Below are 27,357 nucleotides of genomic sequence, written 5' to 3' on the forward strand. Positions count from 1 at the left end.
TACTCGATTATCTGAGTGGCTACGAGTAAACAGTCTAATGTCTTCCTTAAATCCTTATAGTTTTTCTCGCTTCTGTGTCATTGACTAGGGTCTCTCTTCATCATGATTTGGAGCTCTAAGAGGCATCTTTAGCTGTCACCTATTCTGAAGGGAAACACATTTTCCACTTTACCATTTAATATGATGCTGTCTACAATTCCTGCTTTTAAACATTCCTCGTATGTTTAAGACACAGTTGTGGGAGTCCTGTGAGAACCTGAGGCAGAGGCCAGAGCTCACGTGGCTTGGCCTCCTGATCCACAGAAGCTATGAGAAGACATTACTTTAAGCCACTCAAAGTTGGGGTCGTTCATTACAGAGTGATGATAGAGGGATGTATCCCCTCTCCCCCCACCATCAAACCCCACCTAAGCCAACTGTAGCACAGTGTGGTGGTTTGATTCAGGTGTCCCCCATAAACTTAGGTGTTCTGAATGCTAGGTTCCCAGCTGATGGATATTTGGGAATTAATGCCTCCTGGAGGGAGTGTATTGTTGGGGGCGGGCTTATGGGCTTTATAGCCAGTTTCCCCATGCCAGTGTTTGGCACACCCTCCTGTTGCTGTGTTCCACCTTACGTTGGCCAGGGGGTGATGTCCACCCTCTGCTCATGCCATCGTTTTTCCCTGCCATCAGGAGCTTCCCCTCAAGCCTGTAAGCCAAAATAAACCTCTTTTTCCCAGAAGCTACTCTTGGTTGGGTGATTTCTACCAGCAATGCGAACCGGACTGCAACACACAGTGAGGTGGGGATTTAGAACCCACAAAGAACTCCATCTCAACTGCATGTAAGTGCAGGTAAAAGGCACCTTCCAGAGGCGTTGCGAATGCATGTGATGAAGACCATTTTCAGTGTGGTGGCTGGCCCGTTACTGCTCTAACGCACCTTTTCTCCGCAGAGTCACCCAGTCCCCTGGCTCCTCCTGGGTACTAACCCCCTCCTCAAGACACATCACAACATAGTGCATAGTACAGGAGAGGATAACTGGTGCGGACCTCCTGGACTCACTGCCACCTACCCAAACATCTAATGGCATTCTTTTCTGGACAAACAATAAAAACTACCTGTGTTAGACACCTGGATTTTCCACACTTACTTGGCATTATTAAAGTTTGAGCATTTTATGTCATTAGCAGTTGAGCCACTGGGTAGGATCAATTTCAATGTGAACCCACAGGACTCACTTCAAAGCAAACCTTTACAGTGCACTCTGTTGATCCTGTTGAAGATGGATGCTAAGGTGTGACATCACTTCCCACCACCTGTGTCTGCTATGGACATCAGCAGCAACGTGGAATGCGGTCCCCAAATCAGCAATGGAGACTGGAGCTGAAAGGATGACTAACTCCATTCGCTCACTCTTAGCTGCAGGTTCCTTGGCAAACCCTTTTCTCTGAACCTGTTTTTCTTTTATCACTTGTAAAATGGGAATAGGAATACCTCCCCAGAATCACTTTGCAGATAGAATATTTGGGGAAATATGTGGTAATTAGTACAATATTAAAATATATATATGTCAAGGAGTCAGTGGGGTGGGTCACTCTGGTGCTATTTGCTGTGTAAGTGTGGTTCATGGAGTGGAGCATCACTAGGAGCTTGTCAGAGACTAACAATCATTGGGAGATTACCCTCTCACAGCTAGAATGGCTACAATCAAGAGTAAGGGCTGGAGAGATGGCTTAGCGGTTAAGGTGCTTGCCTGCAAAGCCTAAAGACCCAGGTTCAACTCCCCAGATCCCATGTAAACCAGATGCACAAGACTGCACATGCACACAAAATGGTGCACGTGTCTGGTTTTTCTGTTTGTTTTTTCGAGGTAGGGTCTTCCTCTAGCCCAGGCTGACCTGGAATTCACTATGTAGTCTCAGGGTGGCTTTGAACCCATGGCGATCCTCCTACCTCTGCCTCCCAAGAACTGGGATTAAAGGTGTGCACCTGCAGTGGATGAAGGTCCTGGTACTCCACTTCTCTCTCTCATAATAAAAAAATAACACTTTTAAAAAGGGGTAAGAAGGAATAGAGGCTGATGAGGATGAAGAGAAAGGAGAAGTCATGCAGCGTAGGTAGGAATTTACATCAGCACAGCTCCTACAGAGAACAGTATGGAGGCTCCGCAGAGAAAGGAGTAGGAGAGAATTCGAAGGTTCCCAACACCAATTCCAAATGCTTAAGAAGGGAATACATCATTGACTAGATCACTGTATCCAAGTGTGGAGTTATCCACTGTGCCTGACGAATACACACAACTGAAGACATCACCTTGGAGCTGGGTATGTCGTGCAGTTAAGAGTGTTGTCCTAGCATGCCTGGAGTCCTGGAATCAACACTGTGGGGGTTTGACTCAGGTGTCCCCCATAAACTTCTGAATGCTAGGCTCCCAGCTGATGGAGATTTGGGAATTAACACCTCCTGGAGGCAGTGTATTGTTGGGGGCAGGCTTATGGGTGCTATAGCCAGTGTCCCCTGGCCAGTGTTTGGCACACTCTCCTGTTGCTGTTGTCCACCTGATGTTGGCAAAGAAGTGACGTCCACTCTTTGCTTGTGCCATCATTTTTCCCTGCCCTCATAGAGCTTCCCCTTGAGTCTATAAGCCAAAATAAACCTTTTTTTCCACAAGCTGCTCTTGGTCAGGTGATTTCTGCCAGCAATGCGAACCTGACTGTAACAAATACTGAGAATCCCATAAAGTAGAGGTGGTCAGACACACCTGTATCCCAGACTTGGGAGGTGGAGGCGGGAGGATTAGGAGTTCAAGGTCATCCTTGACTACATAGTAAATTCGAGGATAGCCTGGGCTACATGATACCCTGTCTCCAAACACACATACACACACACACACACACACACACACACACATACCTTGAACAACCAAAATGATTATAAGAAACTGGGAACTTGAGGGCCACTTTGAACCTACCAAACCAATACCTCAATTTCCACAAGACTCCTGATTCATCAAGTTGGACAGGGCTTGGCTTTGTGTTTCTAATGAGGTCAAATGGCATGATTTCCACTGGAAACTGGCAGGAGGTTGTTGATGATGGCCTGGCAGAGATGGATTTGTGAACATTTAGGTTTTCTTGGGGTCCTCTGCTTCTGGGTTCGAGCAACTTGCCCCTGGTGCGAGGTTCGACTCTGGAGGCAGCCCTGTGCAGCACAGAGGAGCCAGACCACTAGTCTGAATAAATAAGCATCAATTTTATTGAATCATGAATAATTTAAGACTGGTACAATCATCAGCTTATTCTCTATGACATGGGGCGTGATCTCCAGCAGATCATTGGCAAATCCAGAAACCTCATGACAAATGACAATTAAATAGGGAGGGAGGGCCGGGGGGTATGGAAACAGACCGTACACAAAATACTCAATTCCTAGTTTTCTCTTTAAAAATGGCTAGAAAAAATTCATCAAAATGCAGCACTTTAATCAATTATTTACACTTCCTATGTTACAATGAAAAAATGTACATCTTAGAGAACATATTTCATAACTGCCCCACTGGAAACCACTGGGTCAAAACAGCAAACCTTCCATGTAGTATCCATGAAGCTGGGTTAGTTTTCCTTTCCCAAGTGGATTTGCCATGACTGAATTTGGACACACAGCAATTAAGTATTAACGGTAAAATTTAAAAATGTCCCCCAGGTCAAAGGTTTAGGTTAAGTCTTACTCCTTGTCCCGCTCCCACCCCACCCCGACCTTAAATTAAATCCTAAATCTTATCTCATTTATGGCCTGTATAATTCTCGGCAGTTTGGGAAGAAAACTTTCGGCTTCCACTGGTAACTCAAGAGATGTATTGCATAGAATTTCATACATTTCAAAATTAGCCTAACTGTAGAAAAAGGCAAAAATGGAAGCATTTCAGACAGAGCCCTAAATGAGTACAAAGTCACTTTGTCAAAGGTGAGTGACACTAAAAATATGACCCAATAAGAAACATGCCTCTTAGACAACCCTGCTTCCTGACACTTTAGGAAGGATGCTGAGTCACACAAGGGCTATGGGACCTGAATTCAGGCAGCACCAGGTACAGACAATTATGCTGAGCCTGGACTCAGTGTGAGGGAAGCCTGGGTAAGGGGAGGGGCAGAGGATGTCATCAAAAAAATGGTTTCTAACAGCATTGGTAGGTGTGTACTCACAAGGTGGCTGGGAAAACTACCCATGAGGAGGAAGTGAATCCACCTCCTTCCAGATTCACAGTATGAGAGTGCAAGGTCATTGCTGGGAGATAGATTGAGAAGGGCCACCCTTCAGGGGCACCAGAAGGCTCAGGGTTAGACCCCTGGCCACAGGCTTAACATCAGGCTTAAAAAGTTTATTAAGAGCAAAACACGTAACAAGACACACTCACACCCGGATGAGGGACGGAGGCTGAGGAGTCTGCGGTCAGAGAGATTGAAGCTGGGATAGCCTTGGGAGGTTTTCTATGCACCAGTTAGCGGAACACATTCCTGTTCCTTGCAAAGAGGAAGGAAATGGTGATATTCAAAGTAAAATGAGCACTTTTGGGTCAAGCTCCTACTTAGGGTGAGAAAATAGGGGGAAAAACCAAATGGGGCAAACAAACCCTCAGGAACAGAACTACAAAAGCTGGACACAAACCCTGATTGTTAAGAGAGACCCTCACTGGGGCCCAGTAAAGATTTTCCTTAGAAAACAAGCTCAAAAGATGTACCATGCTCGGCAAAGAAGATGCCAGTATGCTGAAGCCACAGCACTGGATGTGTGGTAGGGTATGGGCCAGGAGTGGGCCACTGACCACTGAGGTCACTGGCTGGAGTCTGATAAGAACCTTAAAAAATATTTTTTTTCCTTTTTCTTTTTCCCATGGTCACACATCCACACATGAGTCTTCTGGATGAGGAGTGAGCAAACTGAGTTCTCTGTGTGAATGGATGACCTTTTTTAGCCCTGTTTGCTTTGATGGGGAGGACAAGCACCCACACACAACCCCAGGCAGGCACGACACTCAGGAAATGCACACTGTTAGTACAAAACCAGTAAGGCATTGCTTTGGGAAGGTCAGCACCGAAGAGGTCAGGCAAGGCTTGTCAGGATGGAGGCTGGGCTGGGCTGGGCTTCGGGGAGGGCACGGCCGCCCTCCCTGGTTGAGCTGCACCGTCACCGTCTGGATGGTTCCAAGAAAAGCTCCAGTGTTTTGTGAGGTGCAGCTGGACTGGGGGTGCTGAGGTGATGTGGTGGGTTCTCAGCCCTTGGCTCGCGCCGGGAGGATGAGTGTCACCGTTTGGAAGGACACAGACACCCGCGCCTCGTGGAAGGCGGGCGTGCGGAACGAGGAAGGTGGCCACTGTGACCACACCTGAGGACCCAGCCCAACTCTGCTCCCCCAGCTCTTCCCTTCACCAAGGGCCTGACCATGGCCAAGGGGGAAGGGGAAGAACCGTGAACGTCAACAAGTCAGAAAGGCAGAAACAGGGGTCGTTGGTTCTCCAAAGAGCCACTGACACGACACACAGTGTTCGCAGAGAAAACCTGACGCATTTTGACAGGACAAAGGAGACAGGCACACTTTTCTGCATGAGCAGCCACACCCGCCTCACTCACACTCACACCTGCACTCATTCTTGTTCTTGTGGGTAACTGGGGCTTATGGACCCAAAGGGGCTTGGCTGAGCCCCACAGAACACCTCTCGGAGAAGGAGCTCACCATGGGGAACAGAAAGCAGGAGGGATTTTCTTAGGGTTTCCCTGGGCGGAGCTGTGCAGGGCGCTGGCGGTGAGCAGAACGAGCGGCCTCCTTAGCACCAGGTCTTCCGAGGACGGCGGGTGGCATGGCTGTGGGGTGCTGGTGGCCAGACCCAGGCTGGAGGGTCTGTGCCGAGAGAAGCCATGCTGCCGGGGTCTCCAATGTTGTTCCAGTTTCGTGTATCTGGGGCAGCCTGTGGCAGGATGCTGGTCTGCTTCAGAGTGTCAAGTGGGTTTTTTTTCTCCTAACTTTTCATCTCATCCCTCTTTGTATTTCAGTGGTGAGGATCCTTTCCCGAGAAGTGTCCTTCAGTGTCTTAAGGACATCACAGCAACAAGGCAAAACAAGAAGTAGGACAGAGGCTTAGCACAGTTCTCAGTTGGGAGGAAGGGTCTGGAGCGGCTGCTCGGGTGTGAGAGCCAAGGCAGGAGCCCGAGGGACGAGGCTCTTCTTGGCGGTGGCGGTGGCGGTGGCGGCTTGGCTGGCTCACGGGAGTCATCTTCAGGACGAGGTGCAGGACGCAGGCAGGAAGGGGTGAGGAGAGACGGCGTCACTCACAGAGTGGACTCCAAGGACGAGTCCAAGATGTCGTCCTGGTGGCTGTTGCTGTTGGAGTCACTGTCATAGCTCTGGGGGCTGGAGTAGTTGGCCGCCTCCTGCAACCTCATCAGCATGTTCATCTGTGGAAAGAGCGAGAGGCAGGATGCCCATCAGTGACCCCAGGCTGGCCTCTGAGAAGCTGCTGCCACCCAGCCTGGGGTCACAGCTCATAGGCGAGGCGGTGGACAACAGCATGGACCCAGGTCACACTTCCAGGTCCGAATACCAGCTGCCCCACTGGCCAGCTGCAATCACCTGCAGCAAGTTTTTCAACACTATGCTTCTGTTTGCACATGCGTGTCTATGGCAGGTGTGTATGTGTGCACGCTCGCATGTGTGCATGCGCGCGTGTGTGCAGAGCCACAGGTTGATGTCAAGTGTCTTCCTCAATCGCTCTCCATTTTATTTAGCGGGGAAGAGCCTCTTGTCTAGCCCCGAGCTTGTGGACCAGCTAGTCTCGCCAGCCAGCCACCCTAGACACACTGTCTCTGAACACTCTCCTGAGCACTGGTATTACAGGAAGGCTGCCACAGCGTGCCTGACACGTATATGGACGCAGGAAATCCACACTCAGGTTCTTAGGCTTGTAGGAGAAGTGCTTTATCCACTGAGCCAACTCCCCGTGCCCTGATGTGTCTGTTTCTTTACTGCTCAAGCTCCAGTACCAACAGCAGTACCTGGCACTGAAGGCCAAAAGGAAAATCTGCCACAAATGCAGCTGCTTTCTACCTGGCACCAGCACACCTCATCCGGGCATAGCCCTCTGCCTGGGAACGGATGCTACCCCAGCACCCTCACTCTTGGGACACATGAAGCAGCCCTTTAGTACCTGAGGCATGGGCCACTCTCATCCTTGGAAAAGGACACCCAGCTACACTTCTGGCTCTGGAGCCAACTGTACTCCAGCTGCTGTGGCCTCCAGGTAATAAAAGAGAGGCCAGCCAGAAGCAGCGCCTCAGGGCACAGCAACCTGAGGGATGGAGCCCGAGTCATGCGAGAGCAGAACTATGTGAGCCTGTCGTCATGTGTGACGGGCGGTGCTGATGCTTACTGCATGGGGTGAGGCCACAGAACACCTGCTCAGCCTGTAGGAAGAGGGCTGCTTAGGGTGAGGCAGGGCTTCACAGTGTGATGAGTTTCCCATCACCTCCACCCAACTTGGGGAGAAGAGCTTAGAGACAGGCTTGCCCCTGGCCTGCATCTTATGTTGCTCATTTGTTTGGAAATCTCTTATGTTCAGATATAGATTGTGTGTGTCTTACATTTCATGTAGCAAATAAGTTAGGAAGAATGGCCTCTCTGGGCAAAGGCCAAGACTGGAACAGCTAGGTGTGAAACCCAGCTGGCAGCCCCACTGGCTGGTGTCATCTGTGATGGCGGAGATGGGGGTGAAGTTCAGCAGGGATTCATTATCCACTCTGCAAGCTCTCCCAGAGTTCACAGCATATGGTAGTGGGAGAAAGTCTGGCCCATGCGGAGGACTCCATCTTGGTAAATAGTCATGCCGGCGGCTAGTCCCAAGCACCTGGGGCTGGGAAAGGATTCTAAACTGCGGAGTGTCGCGCCTAAGCATGCTATAAGTTCCATCAGTGGAACAAAGAGCATCCCAAGTCCTAACTTTACAGTCAGATCTCATGTACTTGGTCATGCCAAATAGAGCCTATGACTTTGGCCTTGAGCAATGGTTACAATTAGGAACGGCTGTGCAGTGTGTGTTTCCTCTGGAAAACCATCACAGTAACCACTGCAGAGGGGCTACAGGCTGGAACTCAGTCATTAGCACACAGCTGTTTATGACCTCAGCAGGGCAGCTCCCAGGCAGTGGCCATGGTCAGTGGGATGCACAGTGGTTTGTCAGCTGGATTTTCTGGCAGATGGAGCCAGAACAGCGAGGAGATTCCCATTAGCAACACCCCTTGCTAATGAGTTTGTCATTTCTCAGGAGTTGCTAAGGAAGCCTGGGCTGGGTTACAGTCATAGTGACAGTTCATCTGCCTGTGGGAGGCAGGGCACACTGGCTCCCTCTGCACGCTAGGGGACTTTGGGTCCTTGAGGTCGAACTTGGCACTATGGCCATATCTCCTGCATCCTGTATCAGTCAAGAATTATCCAATCGATTGGGGCTGTTACTGTCCTACCTGAAGCTTTGCTCTTGGCTTTGACTTGTCAGATTACAGAGTGATAGGAAACTTGGGCTATGGGCTATTCTCTGAGGCAGGCGGCCTGGACCCAGGGTACCGCACCCTCCTGTCCCTCTGTCCTTGAGGCCGACTCAGGCTGCCTTCCCAGCTGTCTGGTTTGGGCACCCGGTGTCAGCGTGCTCCTGCTCTGCTCACTTTTCACTGGCAGTGCTTGCAGGAGCTGGGGGATGACGGAGTCTCCAATCAGAGGCAAACAGTGGAGCAGGGAGAACAAGTACAGGCGAGGGAGCCAAAAGCACCTCTCCTGTATTCTTATTTGTGCTTGTGTATGCGGTGTGCAGGCATGTTTGCGTATGTGCAGGCGTGTGCACATGTATGCGCATGCATCTGGAGGCCAGGAGTAAATGTCATATGTCCTCCTCGGTCACTCTTGACCTTAGTTTTTAGGACAGCATGTGTCATTGAATCCACAGTTCACCAACCTGACTAGCCAGCCAGTGAGCCCAGGGGCCTTCTGGCCTTGCTTTCCCAGTGCGGGGCTTACAGGCGCGTAGACCATGCCCAGCCTTTTACATGGTGCCGAGGATCTGAACTCAGGCCACAATGTTTGGGCCACAAGCACTTTATCCACTGAACCATATCCCTAGCCCCACTTTTAACCTTACACCAGAAGAGCTTTCAGGGAGGTTAAAGGATTTAGTGGAAAACTAAAACACTGGAAGAAAATGTTAGCAAAAATGCCATTAATTGTGACATTCCAAAGTGACGCTTAGTCACTTTCCATTTCAAGAGCTCTGCTCCAAGTTCAATCCCCAGCAGGCGCTCGCTGCATGCTGTGAACTTACCAGTGGGTCTCCTTCCGCATCGCCAGGGGTCGCCCGCTTGCTTGCTGATCCCTCCCGCGGCAGGGAGCAGCCATCGAAGCCCACGTCCTCAGGCCGGAGCTGCAGTAGGGGAGGCCACTCATGCTGCTGTGGGCTGGCTGCCCATGGGTAGGTGTCCATCACCCACTTGGCAGGGTCCTCCCAGGGGGCACGCCTTCCATAGAGCTGCCAACAGACAAAGGAGAAATGTTCTGGAAGCAGTCAAGACTTCTCCTGTTGTCCCAATTTTATACCTTTCTAGAAAACCTCCCAAGCCCAACATAACGCTTCACATAGAATTCCAACATGAGGAAGCCCTTCCACATGCACACAGCCTGTGATGTTCGGACTCAAGGGTTCAGGGACTGGCAGTCAAGGGTCCAGCTCTGGGGTCTGGCTGACTTGGGCTCACCACACTGTGCAAACCTCATCCCGGGTCCTTGCTGATGTCCCTGAAGAGCTGGCTCTGGGAAAGGGAAAGGCAACAACCTCATCTGAAGCCTTTGCCCATCTCCATGGTGTCACTGAAGGTCAGCTATTACCAGCTTTCAGGAGCCAGCTCTAGAAAGCCACTGGGTATGACCACCCCAAAAGACCTCTCACCAGATTGGGTGCTAGCTGAGTACACAGCAAGGAGTCGCCCAATGGCTCTGATATGATGAATCCCCAGTCCTTAAAGAGGCTCTGACTCTCCAAGCCCCTCTGTGGAAGTCCAGGTCCCTTTCCAAACACAACATTGCTACTGGAAGATGTTGCATGGGAGGCGTGGAATGAAGAGGGATTCTCCATCAACACTTCTCAAAACCATACATGGTAACAACTAACTTTCACCTAGACAATGGTATCATTTCATTTTGCAAAGCCATCATATCATGACCGAATGCCACAACAACTTCAGTGACTGTTACTGGCTATCTTATGAAGTATATTACTTTGCTGAGAGTAAGAGCCAAGGTGGGGCCACTTCCCAGGTGACTCTCCTGCTGTGCAAGTGCGTAATCTGTAGCTTCCTCTACAGCACAGCTCACAGCTGAGGGACACTTGGCAGTGTCCTGTTTACCCCAGAACTGCAACAGGTGCGTCATTACTGTTTTACACATGGGGGCAGCCCCAAGGAGGAACCATAATCCTAGACTGTCCATGGGCATGGAGCACTGGCATCAGAACACAGTGGACGGGGCGTGCTCACAGGCAGGGCCGGGCAGTCTGGCTTGAAAAGGCCTCTCCAGCTGGGCCTTGGGTACAAAGATGGAAAACTTTGGAATACGCTTCCCTGTGTGTGGCCCTCTGTGGGGCCCCCACCCGCCCTCCCTGGAAACTTACAGGTGAGCAGAAGAGACAGAAGGGAGATGCCCCTGACCCGAAAGAACATGTCTTTCTGAGTCACAAACTGTCCCTGCTGGAAGGAGTGGGACCATGTAGCTTATACCCTCATCCAGCAGACGGAACGGGGACCTACAGACAGCCAGTGTGAAAGGTCACAGAGGACCGAGCTGAACTGGGGAACCAAGCTTCCTTCTCTGGGCCTTTCCTCTGCTAGGCATGTCAACCTGCTGCTAGCAGGTATCATCAGGGACAAAGCAGTTACAAGTGGGACCCAACACAGAACCATAAACTTATGTAACAGATCACGAGATTTTTCCATGTGGTTTTTGTTTTGAACGTTATTGTGGAGTTCTCAGGCATGAATTTTGGGGGTGACAACATTGTATCATGATGGGAAAAGGTTGGGCATGCCTGTATGTTCTAAGTCTTCCTTCAGGACCTCGTTCTGCATGATTATCCACAGGAACCACGTGACCCAGGCAGACCTGAAGCCATGGACCAGGCTGTTGACCAGAGCACGGTATATCCACCCGGCTTGGCTCGCCACACACCTGTAGCCACACTCTCCCTTGAGCCAATCCTAAGACCTCAGTTTCTGATCTCTGTCTGGGACACCATCCACACTCCCTGTATTAGTGCCTGCTTCCTCCTCTGCTCAGGACACCCAGGCCTTCTATGACCCCCTCAACTGTGCCCAATGCCAGCACCCTCCTGGGCTAGCGCTCTAGGCCCTCTATGACTACAGCTTCCTTCGCCTGGGGCAATGGTGAGTCTCAGGCCTGGGAATTCAGCCTGATACCCTAAAGGCAATCTGCAGTCTGAGCAGAAAGTGATGGGGAGAAATGTGTGCACCTACACGTACACATGCCAGGATGGAAGAGAATGCAGGAGCAGCAGGGAGATTTGAAAGTGAGCTGTTTCTGATCAGGGACATCTGTGTGGTTTTCTGAGGCTTCTCTCCAAGGACTGTGAGCTGGGCCTGGACTGCCTCTGCTGAGCCAGTCGCTGTGACATTTGATCTTTTAAGGCTTAAGAAAAAGGGTGTGGAGGCACAATATGTTGGCCTTTTCACAGCTCCTGCTCCACCTCAGCCCGTGCCCCTCAAAGCTGCAGAACTACCAGAGGAAGTCCTTAGAGACCACGTGCCCCAGCACCTTGCACATCCTGACTCTTCAGTCCTGATCCCTATGCCAAGGAGGTATGGGGGACTTCTGTGCTTCCGCAATTGTTTCCACTTACAGATGGGAAGCCAAGACCAGAGATGGCAGTTTTGACTGCCTAGGGTCTCAGAGAAGTTTGGTAAGTGAAGGATGGTCCATAGTCACTGCTCCATTGCTTCTTTTTTTTTTCATTTTTAATTCTTTCAAAAGACTTAATTCAGGGGCTGGAGAGATGGCTTAGTGGTTAAGGCACTTGCCTGCAAAGCCAAAGGACCTTGGTTTGATTCCCCAGGACCTACATAAGCCATATGCACAAGGTGGCACACACATCTGGAGTTTGTTTGCAGTGGCTGGAAGTCCTGGCATGCCCATTTTCTCTCTCTCTATGTTCCTCTTTCTCTCTCTCAAAATAAATAAAAATAAAATTTAAAAAAGATTTAATTCAGACAGGACAGGGGCAAACAATACACCATATAGGGAGTTCAAATTATTATAACTCCTGTGGTTGTTTGCTTGGATTCAGGAGTTTTATTAAAGCTTTAGAACGCCAGCCCCCTGGCTAGAGGAGGTGTCACTGTGGGCAGGTCCTGGGGTCCAGCCCTAAGGTGTGTGTGGAGAATTCTGGCCTAAGATATGCAGAGTGCCTGAGCTCTGTCTGGCACTCTGAAAGGGGTCAGCTTCCTCTGCCATTAGGAACTCCCCCTGGATCCATATGCTTCAAATTAATGCCCTTCCATCAATAAACTGTGCCTGGTAGTTCATCCCAGTAACACGAGCATGACAACTATGCCCCCATCAGAAGTAGCTCAAATCACACCCTAAAGTCATGAGGTAAACAGCTCAGTGATGGCTAATTTGTGCTACTCAGACCGACACTATGGACAGGCAAGTTATAGCTCCTTTCAGTTAGCACCTCTGACCTTTCAGTGTCAGAAGTGTCTCTCTCTTGCATTTAAAGTCTAAGGCTTTGTGACATAGGTTATTAATACAGTGGATTACAGTTCTGGGCTTTTAAAAAGCTCCATTACCAGCCTGCCCTGAGGACATCAGACACTTTGGCAAGTGTTTCCACTGACAGCTCCAAAGGCGAGCAGGACTATGGACTGAGTCATAAGCCACATGCACATTAGGTGTTGCAAACATCATCTGTAAGATATTTTTACAAGCCTCTCCACTCACCACCAGACGTGTCTGAGTGTGGGCAATGAGTGACAAGCAGAGGAGGTAATGTCACACTCCTTGGCTCCACTGAGGTCTGGAGGGACGCTTCAGAGACAGCTGGACAGACAGAACACTCACTACTTGCCCATGGCAGGCCAGGTGCCTGGCACTCACTGGGTCAGGAAGAATGGGAACCAGTGACAGGAAAACAGGAGTCAAGACAATGGAAACTAAAACTCAGCTGTTGTGAGATTCTGACTCTGGGATGCATGGGACTCCAGGAAGCCCATGGTGGCATCAGGTCTACATGGAGGAAGCACTCCCAGGCAGTTATGAGTGTGCATATGAGTATAGGTGCTCTTTCTCTCTTGGGCTCCTATGGGCAAAGTGCACACACCTACCAGGAAAGATAGTCTGAGCCTGCAGAGCCACTGGTATCCACTAGGGGGCAATGCCACATTTCCTGCAGCCAAGGAAAGCCTGCGTCTGTCAGGGCCTGCTGAGGATGATGGGAGGAGCCAGAGCCAACAGAAAGAGCTTTTCTATGTTCTTACAAGCTGGCTCCCCCAAGGGACTCCCTCTTCCAGGCTCCTGAGGAGTGGCAGCCTCATCAGAACCCATCACAGGGACTCCGCACTTCAGAGTGCTCCCTCACAGCCACTGAGCTGACTGCGGCGTGCTCCCAGCACGCAGGGAGCCTTGCCTCAGAACCAGACATCTTTCTTAAAATGGATGGATCCTTTGGCCAAATGGAATCATATGCATATCTCTGCCATAGAAAACCCTGCTCGGGGGCTGCATAGGTGACTTAGCAGTTAAGCGCTTGCCTATGAAGCCTAAGGACCTGGGTTTGAGGCTAGATTCCCCAGGACCCACGTAAGCCAGATGCACAAGGGGGCGCATGCATCTGGAGTTCATTTGCAGTGGCTAGAGGCCCTGGTGCACCCATTTTTTCTCTCTCTCTCTCTCTCTCTGTCACCCTCAAATAAATAGTAAAAATAAACAAAAAATAAAACTACTCGGCCGGGTGTGCTTGTGACCCTGCACTCGGAGCTGAGGAAGGGGGACAGGGCCTCACATTGAGTTCAAGACAGACTGAACAACATGAGATATTGTTCAAGAAAACAAAGAAGCAAAACCAAACCCAATTATCCAATACTTTGTTCCTTGGGCCACCTGTGGCTTCCTGGGAGAGTGATGGGGGTCCCCAGGACCACCTCAAGATCACAGAGTACCAGCATTTGATCTGCGGTGCTCTTCTGAGGGAGCTTGGTGAGGTTCTACTGCTGGGGGGGATCAAGTTCCTGCCTAGACATACTCAGTGGATATGGCAAGTAGCAGGCCCTCAAGTAATGTAACTAAACATTCCTTCAAGCCTAGAGGCAGGGGAAACACAACAGGTTTCCTCACAAATCAGCAGACTGGAATGGGGTCAGGGGCCTCCTGGGCTCCTTCTCAAGGAAAGGTCACAGCTCTGGGACAGGGTGGCTAGCACTTGAGGTACTTGGGAGAATGCTAATTCTGGTGTCTGTCTTCACTATATCCCCACTCTTCAGTGTCCTTCAAATGACCTCCCAGCATAGGAAGCTAGGACTCGGTTTCAAAGCGAACAAGAGACTTCTGGGATTACGGCGGGTCCCCATGCTCACTGACCCAGGGGCTCTTCGGCAGCCTCCCCGAAGTGTCTTCACCAGTGATCCCGCTGGTCCTGGGAGAAGGGGACCTGAGGCTCCAGCAGGGTAGGCTCTGTCCACAACTGTTCCCACAGTAGGGAGTCTCCCTCTTACTACTGACCACTGGAGATCAACAAGGGCTGGCCGCCAAGCAGCTCATGGTGGTGAGCAGCTCACAGCTGGAGCGCAGATAGAGCACCCACCCTGGTATGTGCCTCCATGGACACTGGACACCCTTGCTTAGCATCATTGGCGTTCTCCCAAGCAACTGGCCCCAGTCCTTCCTCAACCAGATCAACCTGGAACAGAGAGCACACAGCAGTGGGAGGGCCTGAGGGTAGACAGTGCCCCTCTGCTGCTGTGCTACTTGGGTTTCACACCAAACACAGAGGACAAAACACACTACAGCCATCTGGCAGGAAGGTGGGGGATGCTTCCTTGGGCTGAGAAAGCAGGAGGGTCTGTAGGACTGCCCATGTCACTTTGCTGTGTTACTGGAAGTGACTGCAGTGAGGATACCGTCTGAGGGGATACAGCCAATCATGGCAGAGGCCTCATGGCATGGTGAGGTCTGTTAATCCCTGAGTTGAGTGACAAGCGAAGAATGGATGCTTCTCAGCTGCTCTGGGCAGGTGGGACTTATAGCCACCTGTGAGGGGTCTTGAGATCAGGTATCTTGGGACCAGAGGGCCTTAACAGCTGGAATTAGCCTTGGAAAGAAAGGATTCAGATTACAGATCCTTCAAGCTTCAGATTTTTTTCAGTGTCTCAGATGGAACCCAGGGCCTTGCCCATGTTAGGTAAGTGCTATGCCACGGGGCTATATCCACAGCCCTGTTTTTTGAGATAGGATTTGTCTCTGTAGGTCAAATTAGTATCACATTTATACTCCTCTGTCTCTCCCTCCCAAATGTGGGGATTACAGGGGCCATGCCCAGCTAGAGCTGCACATTTATGACCTTGGGAAATTCACAGTCTTTGAGTCTCATTTTGTCTCTCCTAAAAAGCAGGAATGACAATAAAATCTCTGTCCATGTCCAGGACTAATTCAGGGATGGAACCCTACAGCAGATACCAGAATATTTTGTAAATTGAGAAGTGTTATACACGCCTGGTTCCACCTCTTCTGCATCTATAAAGCTGATCACTTAAAACCAAGATTTTACTTAACCCTTACAACTCTATAGATCAGAGTAGTGGTACTACCTCCTTCTACTGACAAGGGTTCAAGCATGTGAAGCACCTTGCCTGGGGTCACAAAGTTGATAGGCAGCTGAGCCAACACTGGCAGCCAGTCGCTCCTACACTGGGCCCAGAGCAATGACCACAAAGGAGAGGACAGGTCACTGGCACAGTCCCCTTCAACTCTCAGGAAGCCAGCAGGTGCATACGTCTCACCTGGAGCCCTTCTCTGACAGCTTCCAGGAGGTAGGGGATGATGGAGTAGTTCCACAAGTCGGTGAACCACACTCTTGAGCCATCCACGTCCATGGGGCAAGACAGGAAGAGCCTGGGGCCTGAGGACCATAAGGAAAGCAGTTCATGATCAAAACTACGGGGTGAGCTGCTGGCAGGAGATGTCCACGAATCCTGCACTAGGGGAATGCAGACACAGGGCTGGTGGTGGGCTCCAAGAGAGACACTCCTGCTCCCTTCCCCCAGCCCTCAGGCAAGCCACTCAAGAAAGGGAAAGAGGCTATGGACAAGGTGCTCTGGGAGGGGTGATAGATCTTGTTTTCTTTCTTTTTTCTTAATCTTTGCCAAAACCCAAACCAAAAGAAAAGCAGTAATGTACATGCTGTGGTTATTTTTAGGACATACATGACACAAAATATTTCATTTTTTTTAATTAATTTTTTTTTGGTTGTTCATTTTTTATTTATTTATTTGAGAGCGACAGACATAGAGAGAAAGACAGATAGAGGGAGAGAGAGAGATTGGGCGCGCCAGGGCTTCCAGCCACTGCAAACGAACTCCAGACGCGTGCGCCCCCTTGTGCATCTGGCTAACATGGGACCTGGGGAACCGAGCCTTGAACCGGGGTCCTTAGGCTTCACAGGCAAGCGCTTAACCGCTAAGCCATCTCTCCAGCCCACAAAATATTTCATTTTTTAACGGAACAAAATTTCTTTAAAGTACAAAAGTTGGTAAGATGTTATATTTGTTCTTATTTATCTGCTTCTGAGTTTTCAAATTTTGTCAATATTTGTGATAAGTCACAGAAATTTCAGGGTTTTTTTTTTACTTAAAGATTAATCTTCTCATAATGGACTTCAACCTCTAATACCTATAAACTCTACCTTTTGTGCTAGAAAATGACATTGCTTGATTTCTTATACTATTTTTGACAATTTCATAAATATATAAATGTCATTTGACCACATTTGCCTTGATTTTTAATGATGGGCCCATGACCTATACAAGAGAATAAACTGGCTTAGCAAATGAGGAAATATCCTAATTCATTTTGAAGCCTTTAAAAATAATTTCTAAAATGTATTTGCAACATAGAATGCTCAGGAAATGGTGCAAAAGGAAAAGCAAATACGTAGTACATGTCCACTATGACTGTGCCTTCAGAAAACACAGATGTGTGGATACAGCCAGGGGACGTGAGCTCAAACTGCACTTGTGACATCAGAATTGGGACTGGGTGAGTCACTGTTGTCTGCTCTGTTTTAATCCCTAACCTTCAGCAATACTGGGAAAATGTCATTTTAAAACTATACCAGCAGGGCGTGGTGGCACATGCCTTGAATCCTAGCATTTGAGAGGCAGAGGTAGGAAGATCATGTGAGTTTGAGGCCACCCTGAGACTACAGAGTGAATTCCAAGTCAGTCTGGGCTGTAGCAAGATCCTACCTCAAAAAATCAAAAAGAAAAAAAAAAATGTAAGTGTGTGTGTGTGTGTGTGTGTGTGTGTGTGTGTGTGTGTATACACACACACACACACATCTCAATGCCATCCCACGGGGTAGTTCAGCCTGGGGAACCAGGGCTGGAGGCTCCTTACTGGGCTGGCTGTTTCTGCCTCAGACTGGGCAGAGCACATCCCCACAATCCTATGGTCTTTGTCCACTGGGTCTGTGAGTGTCCCTCTGGTCCCTTCTTTATTCCCAAGGACAGAGCATCTTGTTGAGTGCTGTCCTGACCAGGGCCCACAGGACAGTACCCAAGGGAGTCACTAGCAACCCCTCCTACCCGGCCGCCCACATACCGATGGTGACGTCTGAGGAGCTATGAGCCTCCAGGAAGCGGTTGAGGTGGTGCCAGACCTTGGGGATCCAGCCGATAATCCTCACGAGTTCCGCATTGCGCACCCGCCCGCTGATTTCCGTCTCCATGAGCTTTCTCCTCAGGAAGCGGCCAAGGAAGCCCTTCACGGGCTCTGTGTGGTTGGCGCAGAGAACCCACCTGGAGAAAGCCGGGAAAGCCTTTCACCCACTAGCCCACCCAGCAAGACATGGCAAGCCTCAAGAACCGAAGTGTGCGGGATAGACGTCCACGCGGGAGGAGGCCCAGCCTCTCCCGGCTCCTCCCGGCCCGCACGCCACCACGACCTGCACCTCACAGAGATGCTGAGGCAGATGCCGGTTACGTCATGCAGCTGGTTAAGAGCTGGAGGGTAGAACCCCACAGCAGTCTGGCTGCTGAGGCAGAGTTCTAAGCTCTGGGGTGCACGGCCCCAGTGCTTGGAGTTGGGCTCGTCCCTAGGCTCAGGGGCTCCGACAGTGCCTGACACAGTCCCTGGCTCCCGGGAGTTCACTACTGAGAGGGGGAGTAAGGCAAGCCGATGGACCAATGGGCTAAGGAGAAGCCTCAGACTGAGGAAGGAGGAGCTGCCTGGGCTGATGGCCTGCGAAGGAGTGGGCGGTGGGGGGTGGAGAGCAGGTTTGGTTTTGCGCCAGCATGGAAGATGATGGGGGAGCTGGAGAAGCTTCTAGAGGCTCAGTGTAGCCAGTGTTTAGACCTGGCCTGCCAGCTTACAGAGCTCTCACGCAGCCAGCAATGGGGGGACCCAAGGGAGTCTGGGCAGAGGGCACTGGTCAGATGAGCAGACTGCCAGGGGCAGTGTGCACCTCGTTCCAAATGGGCAAAGGACAGCTGCAGGGAACCAGGCTCCAGTTTGAAATGCATTGTCATGGTGTGCCAGGAGACCCTGGGATGGTGACAGGGGAAGGAGCAGACAGTGGGCCAAGGGATGGTCAGGAGAAAGACATGCCCAGCCTGCAGGAGAGGGCACTGTCCTCTCAGCAGCCTGCAGATACTTCTCTGGTCATTACATCCCAGGCTCATCCTATCTTGCAGCCCTCCCTCAGTAGGCCGGGGAGATGGAGTCCAGAGCCCAGGGGCCCAGGCAGGACTTGGGGCTGGATGAGGGTGCAGGATAGGCAGCAACCTCACCACGCACAGTGAAGTTGTTTCTGGGTCCACAGCAGTGGACATCAGTGGCCCACAGACTCAGAATGTCCTGTGTAGGACATTCATGGGTAGGAAGAGACACTGCTTAGGAGCCCTTGGGACCCAGACTTGTACCCTTGCTGGTAGGGGCACAGGGGGGAGTGGTCAGGGGCCTCCCTGATCCAAAGACAGTCACAGAGACCGAAGTTCAAACTTCTGCTTTGTCAGGTGTGTGGCCTCACAAGTCACGGGGTTCCCTGAGCCTTCAATTCCCCAGTTATAAACAGAATGATAGATGGAACTTCTTGAGGCTGAAGCAGGAATTACATGAGTTAAGCCAGAAAAGAAACCATGTCAGCACCAAGCACAGAGTATAGCAGGGACTCGAAGCGGGCCTCTGCCGGCTCTCCCTCGTCTCCATCTCTGTCGGCCTGCACGAGGGAGGCGCAGCCTCACCTGAAGTTGTGACGCAGCTGCAGGTTGGGAGTGGAAGAGGTAGCCTGGTTCATCGTGCCGATGATGTAAGGGCTGTGGGGAAAGCACAGGACGGACAGTTTGGAGTCAAAGGCAAGCCTGTGGCATCCGTGTGTCCCAGCAGATGGACGACTGGCTGCTTGTCTCCCCAGATAAGCGTTTCACTGTCATGCTGCTCCCAGCCACCTTCACCCCAGCCCCCCCATGCCCCCCGCCCTGCAGGGCCCTAAGGTCCAGAGCTGGCCCTTACCACTTATGGAACTTGCAGTTGAGCAGCCCGTTGAAGATCTCGCCCAGGGAGCTCACGTGGTGCAGGTTGTCCAGGATGATCACCAGCGGCATGTCCACGGCGTTGTTCTCGCTGCTGCACTGGTCGGCCAGGTTGGACAGGTATTGGCGCAATTCCTGTGGAGGCCAGGAGCACAAACAGGTGAATGCCTCCCAGGAGGACATATGCTGGGGCCTCCACAAACCCAGGCTAAGGCAGGTTAAAAAAAAAAAAAAAAAAGACCTCGTAGAGCCATGCTATGAAAATATCCAAGTGTTTGCCTCATGCTCCATTGATGTCTGGTAAGCATGGGACAAGTGTGGCCTGTGGCCTGCCTCTGACACTTATGGGCCATGTCACTCAGGCATGGCTTTAAATTCTCAGTCAAGCACTTTAGAGAAATGTCACTCTTCTCCCTATTTCTTATTAGACCCATCTCCCAGCACACTCCTGAAGGCAGAGCCTCTCCATCTGTCTCCACAGCACCCTCCTACGAGCTGGTTATGCAGAGCCCACCAGAACACGAGAGCAGCAGCGCCCGGCCACACAGAGGCTGCAGTTAGCGCCGCGGCAGACGCAGATGCGAGCACGCAGGGGCAGGCGATGCTGTGTGTGCAGGACATCTTGGCAGTCCTGTTGAAAGGGCAGGCTTTGAATTTAACCTTGAGGAGTAGGTGGGGTCCTGGCTCAGCTGGGATCAGAATGTGGATCAGCGTGTTGGGGAAGGGAGGAAAAGGGGATGGCCTGTGGGGAGCCCCAAAGGACAGTGGGATCCTATCAGAATCGCTCCACAAGGTGGCACTGCTTAAGACATTCACACTCCTGGACTTCTGTGCCCTGGCAACCTTATGAGGGAAGGACTGCGATTAGTTCCACTGTACACATGGAGAGGCTGAAACACAAAGCCAGGTGTCTGGCCAGAGTGCCCAGGGGCTGGGCAGAAGGTTGATTCAGACTTGGTGCCTGTCTCAGTGTCTGCCACACCCACCCCTCCTAGACAATGGCTTAGCCATTTAGGGGTGAGCAGTCCTCTACTTCCTGTGGGCACACTGCCCCAGGCCTCCCTGCTCAGGGTTGGACTAGTTGTTGGGTCACTGCTCACTGCTTCCTTGTCATCTGGAATCCTCCTGACCCACACTTAAGCTTTCAGTGACAGCTCAACTGGGCTCTGTGAGGGTGCCCTGCCCAGAGGGATGGGACCAGGGGCCAAGCTCCAGCCTGGACATGCTGTCACCAGCCACCTGCCTTAGGGCCTTCCTTTGTTACTTCACACAAAGGCCGTTGACAGAGGAGCTCTGAGCACTTCTCTCATCCTGTCATGTTTCTTTTTAAAACATTTTATTTATTTGCAAGCAGAAAAAGTATGGGGTAACTCCAGATGCATGTGCCACTTTGTGCATCTGGCTTTATAAGGGTACCCAGACCATCAGGCTTTGCAAATAAGTGCTTTTAACCCCTGAGCCATCTTCCCAGCCCGAATCCCGTCTTTATAGCAAGATGACACAGGTAACTGGTGAATGAGGCAGATATGGAATCAGGCCCCTGAGGAGGACATGGGATTCTCAAGCCCACAGGGTGGTGATTCATAAGACAGAGACTTTCCAATTTCCCTTTGATTCTTGCACCAGAGTGGGTGATCATCAGTCTCATCGAGTGAATGAAAGAAAGACAGACTTTCTCAGGCTTCAGCAGGACTGGGTCTACAAACAGGCCCCGTCACTCAGTGTGTAGCGGGATGGAGCTGGCACAGGGATCTACAGTCTGAGGCCTTGTCCCAGGTACTGCCACTCGGTATGGTCTGAGCTGTAACTTGAGTTTCTGTCCTCTGTTCCGCAATAAGGGAACAAAGACATGACTCCTTTGAAATCATAGCTAGGAAAAGGCCTGTGAACTCACGATTGCTATTGGTACTATAATCTCACAAAAGATTTTATTCGCAGAGAAACAATCATGCCTAGGAGATATAAAGGGAATAGAAAGGGAGGGCTAGGGGACTTAATAGGATGGTATTGTGTATATGTAAGTAGAAAAACAGATTTTAAAGGGGTGAAGAGGCCTAGGAGGGTGAGTGAAGGTTGAGGGAGGGGATATGATGGAGAGTGGAATTTCCAAGGGGAAACTGGGGGGGGGGGGATTACCATGGGATATTATTTGCAATTAAGGAAGTTGTCAATAAAAACAAAATTTTCAAAAAAGATCTTGTAAGCTGCATGTGCCTGCAGGAACCAGTAGCACCATGAGCCTCAAGTCAGCAGCCTTCACACAGACTTCCGGCTGGGAGGGGCTGGCTCAAAGCCTTCCTCCTCATTCTGCCCTCCTTCCCCTGGCTCTCTATGGAGAGCTGGGAGGACATGGTGATGGTGCTATCAACAGCACCGAAAGAGCCCAAGGCACAGAGGCTCAGGATGACCTCCTTACCTTGCTGGACTTGTGATCCACGTTAAAGGTGGCGATGACCCCATCTGTCAACTCCCGTCCTTCCCGAAGTACCACGTACTCAGATAGTCGGTTGGCCAGATAGGTCTTCCCAGTGCCGCTGGGGCCGGAGAGGATGAGGCGGCGGTGCTCCACCAGCAGCGAGACGTAGCGCTGCAGGATGGGCTTGGGGATCAGGGACTCAAACACCAGAGAGTCCAGGCTGTTTTCTGCAAGCCCTGTTCGAGAGATGGGGAGGGCTTGAAGCCAGGTGGACAGGGAGCTCTCTGCTTTCAAGATCTGATGTCATCTTTTTCCTGAGCAGCCCACTCACCTGAGATTGCTGCCCACCCAGGTAGGTACACAGGAGGCTGAGAGCCAAACGGTGCTGTTGTGAGAAGCCACTATCTGGTCATTGCCTATGTGATGGCTAATCTAGATTGCCCACCTGTCAGGATTTAGGATCACCACAGAAACGAATCTCTGAGCATGTCTGTAAGGTATTCTTTAGAGTAAGGTGATTGAGTTGCGAAAATCTGAACTGTGGGTGGCCCCACCAGGCCTGGGGTCCTGGGCCGAATAAAAAGGAGACAGCAATGAATGCCAGCATTCACCTCTCTGCATTTGACCATGACAGCAACGTGACCAGCCGCCTACTGGTCCTGCCACCATGTCTCCCCTGCTGCCACGCTGGACTGTACCCTCCACATGTAAGTTGAACCACGCCTTTCCTTGCATTGCTTCTTGTCAGGAATCTGGTCACAGCCATGAGAACACAGCTGACACAGGAGCCTCGCCCTTCTGGCTCCACCAGCTCTAGACAAACCTTTAATACTGGGGGCCCAGTCCTCTGCACAAACTCTCCGTGCGGCCCCCCTCCAGATCCGCCAGGGTCTGGGGAGTGATGTGGCAATGTCCCACCAGCACGGTGACACCACACAGCCGGATGGGACTCAGACCAGCGAGGCAGTTAGAGGATCCACACCTACATCAAGCTGCACCTGAAAGACTCCAGGAATCCACTGTCCACCTATGTCTTCCTCAACTCGCTATTGTCTCTTTGTCTACTCTAGTCTCTCTTGCCTTAGAGAAAAAAAAAAAATCACTAAAACACTTTGCATATATGTTGCTGTTTTGTATTTTGACATAAACTCCCTTTGGAGCATCCAGAGCCACAGCCCATCTCCCTGGCACCATAGCACTGATGGCTCCCTTTGGGCTTAAACCCTTGGGTAGGTTTTAATGCTCTGAGTTAGCCCTAGAAAAGTCTGTCACCCTTCCAGAAAGATCTCTTTCCTTCAAGTTTCTAAGCTAGAAGATGAATCAAGGCTACTAGGAGTATGTCATCAAGATGGGCAAACAGCTCAAGATGTCAGTGGTGCTGAGCCGTGCTGAGGCAGGCTGGTCCTGAAGGCAGTGAGTGCCTTTTCCAGCCATGTCTGACATATTCTGGAACACACATTCCTCATAGTCTGCTGGTCCTCCTGAGCTGGCTTCTAACACAGACTTACAGGCCAAGGGCACAACTGTGGGTACCTGACACGGGGATAAGTACGGGTGAGGCCTATGTCACCAGCAGAGAGAGCTCTTGGTGGTGGGAAGTTTGAGGGTGCTTTCGGAGAACCCATCAACTGGGAAACTAAACAGGTGACTTGCAAGTCCCAAGCCAATGGCACGTTTGGAATGGCATGGACACAGTGCTTTAGGAACAACAGTGACAGTGGAGACAAGGGACACGCACGGTGCTTTCCAAGTCTGTTCTCAGGAGGCTCGTGACATGGAAACCCATGGGTTTGTGTGCACACGGGTTTTGAGTGGGCTGGATAGAGGCTTCTGAACAGAAGATCTGGGACCCTGAAGGACTGAGCACTTCGGTGACCACCTCAACCATGAAGACCACGGAGCAGGTTTGCACACTCATGTGGCTGTGAGACTGCTTCTCCCAAAGAAGAATGGGGGCACAGCCCCACAGAACACACTTGGCCTCCAGGCTTAGCATCTCTGGGTGCCACAGCCTCAAAGGTCTAGTAGGGTGGTGCGTGGGCAATTCTGCCAGCAGGATCATGACGCCCAGCTGGTAGCCTATGGCACACGGTGGTAGGGCAGGATCACATCCAAGGCTGGCAGGCCGGCAAAGTGTCAGTGGTTGAAACAGGCACAGCGCCATTCCAACAGGGTTACTGGGGTTATTAAGATTTTATCACATCAGTCATGAGGCTAATGGGATGATGCATAATTTTAGCAATAAACTAAGATGATTTGTTTCCAATTGTTCAGCTTGCTTAGGTAGAAGTTACTGTAGAGAGGAAAAAACACCCCACAGTACAGTACAAATAGAAATGTGCCATTGTTTTCCACGTTGTGTCACACACCTAACCAGCAATTCCTGGAAGAGACAGCCCCAGCAGACGGCCACTCACCCCTGACTGTCACCAAGATGGTGGTGTTCTCGCCCACCAAGTAGCCACAGGGGAGGAGCTCAGGGGTCTCCGATGTGTTGCTGCGTTTGATCTCCCCAATGCTGTAGCCAACAACGCTGTCCGAGTTCAGCCCCAGCTGACTCACAGGGTCAACATGAACGATGTATTCCTAGAGTAAATACAATGAAGACCCCATCACAGAGCTGGCAACAATCTGCCTGGGACCCGTATGTTTTTTATGTGAGTGTGTGCATTTGTGCATGTGTGAGTGTGGGTACAGATGACCTCACTGTGTGTGTGTACGTGTACATGGAAGACAGAGGACAACTCTCGGGTGCAGGTCCAGGCTGTCTCTGTGACTTGGTACAAGATCCCTGGAGTTCATGAATGCATTTGCCAGTCTGCAAGATTCTGGGACATTCTCCTATGCCTGCCTCCCATCCACCCCTCGACGTGCTGGATTACAGAAGCTCATCATGGTGTCCAGCTTCTATGTGGGGGCGTGAGCATCCAAACTTGGGTGCTCAGCTTCAGCAGCAAGCACTTCACCCACCAAGTCATCTACCCAGTCCCCAAGGGACTCTCAGGTGATCTACAGGCAAGCACCCTTTCTCCTTGGAGCTAAAATCTGGCTATGAGGTCATTATGGGGATCATGCCTCCATGATCAGGCCTATTGAAACAGAGATTTGTTTAGGGGTAGGGAAAATGAGCCCCTCAAAGGATTGTGGATTTTTAGTCTAGATGAGCCAAACTGGTCAGCTTGTCCTGCGTCCAGCAGATGCCTAGCAGGCACTGGGGTTTGTGAATGGCGTGTTGCCCCTCACAACAAGCCACTCTCAGGAAACCTCCCCACCAGCCCCTCTGCTGCTCACGGCAGAGACTGCGGGGCAAGTAGTTGAACAGTTGCTCCTAAAGGGAAATATGTTTTATTTGCAAAGTATTCCCTTGAGGGTGACTAAAAGGTCAGTGATCGTAGCCCTAGAATGTGAAGTGGCCACACTTCGGATGAGTTAATCTCAGCAACAGGCCTTCAGTGGCCCCAGGAGTTCACATTGTCATCTTTCTAACCTGAGGGCATCTCATCTAAGGAAGCAACTGGGGATGGGCAATAGCTCAGTTGGTTAAGTATTTGCCTTACAAGCATGAGGACCCAAGTTCAATTCCCAGAGGCCACATTAAACTAAAAAGAAGTCAGGTGTGGTGGAACACACTTGTAATCTCAGCCCTGGGGAGGCAGAGACAGGAGGATCCCTAGAGTTCCTGACCAGCCAGTGTAGCCCACTTGGTGGACTCCACGCCAGTGAGCAGCCTATCTCAGCAGCGGCAGACAGTGCCTGAAGAATGACACCGGAAGTTAGCCTTTGCCTGAGCACAAACACACACTTGGGGGCACGTGTGTATATACATACTTGTACACTCCCCACCTCCCCCCACCATAATTTAAAAAGTAAAAATAAGTTAAATAAAGTAGGAATTGGGTGTTGGCCAAGGTAGCAGAAGTGGGCTGTTCTAAGCCATTTGTGTTTTTGTTTTTTCCCAAAAATTAAGGCAAACCAGGCATGGTGGCGCATCCCTTTAATCCCAGCACTTGGACCCTGAGACTACATAGTGAATTCTAGGACAGCCAGGGCTAGAGTGAGACCCTACCTCAGAAAACCTGCCCTCTGGGTTAGACAGATGGCTTAGTGGTTAAGGTGCTTGCCTGCAGAGCCTAGGGACCCAGGTTCAATTCTTCAGGTCCCACATAAGCCAGATGCACATGGTGGTACATGCGTCTGGAGTTCGTTGCAGTGGCTAGAGGCCCTGGAGCACGCACTCTCTCTCTCTCTCTGTTCCTCCTTCCCTGTCTCAAATAAATAAATTTAAAAAGCCCGCCCTCCCCGCAAAACTTAAGGCACTCAGCAGAGTGGGGCAGAACAACACGTATGGAGACTGGGGCTGGGGCCTAGTGATGCAGGACTGGGGGCTCAGGAGAGGTCAACCAGACTTGTGAACCCCAGTTCTTTGGCTCTCCTCCTGTTTAACAGAATTGATTAAAAAAAAAAAAACTGAACTTGAGAAGGAAAAAATTTAATAACTTGTATGTGGGTATGTTAATGGGTACGTCAGCACCTCTTTCCTCTGCAAACGAATGCCAGATGCCTGCACCACTTTTTGGCATCTTGCTGACATGGGTGGCTTGAAAGTTGAATGTAGGATGGCATGCTTTGCAAGCAAGCACCTTTAACTGCCGAGTCACCTTCCCAGCCCTCTTTGTTTTCTCCAGGTCACATTTCCACAGCCTGGTTGGCCATGCGGAGGAATGTTATCTTTAGTCAAAGGACTGAATTTTCCCGTGTGATACCACCAGGGCCCACATACTAGACAAAAGATGGTGGTACCCTGGGTAACCAGGTCTTGAGGTCAGATAATAGACCATCCATGACACTCAGCCAGAACCCTAACATGAACCCCACCACTTTCCTTCCCTTTATATGGGCAATACATGGGCTTAGCGAGGCCTCTGGCATAAAGTGCTTGGGATATTGTTACTCTTCAGGAATTAACTAATGGAAAGTTCGGACTGGGTTTACTTTGAGACAAAAGAAAAAAGGATTCAGAGGCTTCTTCCAAATTATCTTGTGTTCCAAGAGTCACCTTGGTACTCAGTAGCCATTTCTGCTATGGCAGACCCCCCTGTGACCATGACAGCATCCTTG

General features: G+C 50.8%; 1 protein-coding gene across 6 annotated transcripts in view; it reads right to left on the reverse strand.

Moving 5' to 3' along the window:
* Positions 1–3,215: 3,215 nt before the first annotated feature.
* Nav2 (neuron navigator 2) overlaps positions 3,216–27,357 on the reverse strand; it is a 728,975-nt gene continuing 704,833 nt past the window's right edge. For all 6 annotated transcript variants that reach the window (XM_045145595.1, XM_045145596.1, XM_045145594.1 and 3 more), the window contains 8 exons: positions 24,657–24,825; positions 22,240–22,475; positions 19,804–19,958; positions 19,536–19,607; positions 17,896–18,092; positions 16,077–16,195; positions 9,341–9,544; positions 3,216–6,434 (listed from right to left, as the gene is read on the reverse strand). In XM_045145595.1, the coding sequence (XP_045001530.1) occupies positions 6,309–6,434; positions 9,341–9,544; positions 16,077–16,195; positions 17,896–18,092; positions 19,536–19,607; positions 19,804–19,958; positions 22,240–22,475; positions 24,657–24,825 (1,278 nt within the window). In that variant the 3' untranslated portion in view covers positions 3,216–6,308. The remainder of the gene's footprint in view (positions 6,435–9,340; positions 9,545–16,076; positions 16,196–17,895; positions 18,093–19,535; positions 19,608–19,803; positions 19,959–22,239; positions 22,476–24,656; positions 24,826–27,357) is intronic.

The sequence above is a fragment of the Jaculus jaculus genome, chromosome 3, assembly GCF_020740685.1.
Source record: "Jaculus jaculus isolate mJacJac1 chromosome 3, mJacJac1.mat.Y.cur, whole genome shotgun sequence".
In the NCBI taxonomy this organism is placed as follows: Eukaryota; Metazoa; Chordata; class Mammalia; order Rodentia; family Dipodidae; genus Jaculus; species Jaculus jaculus.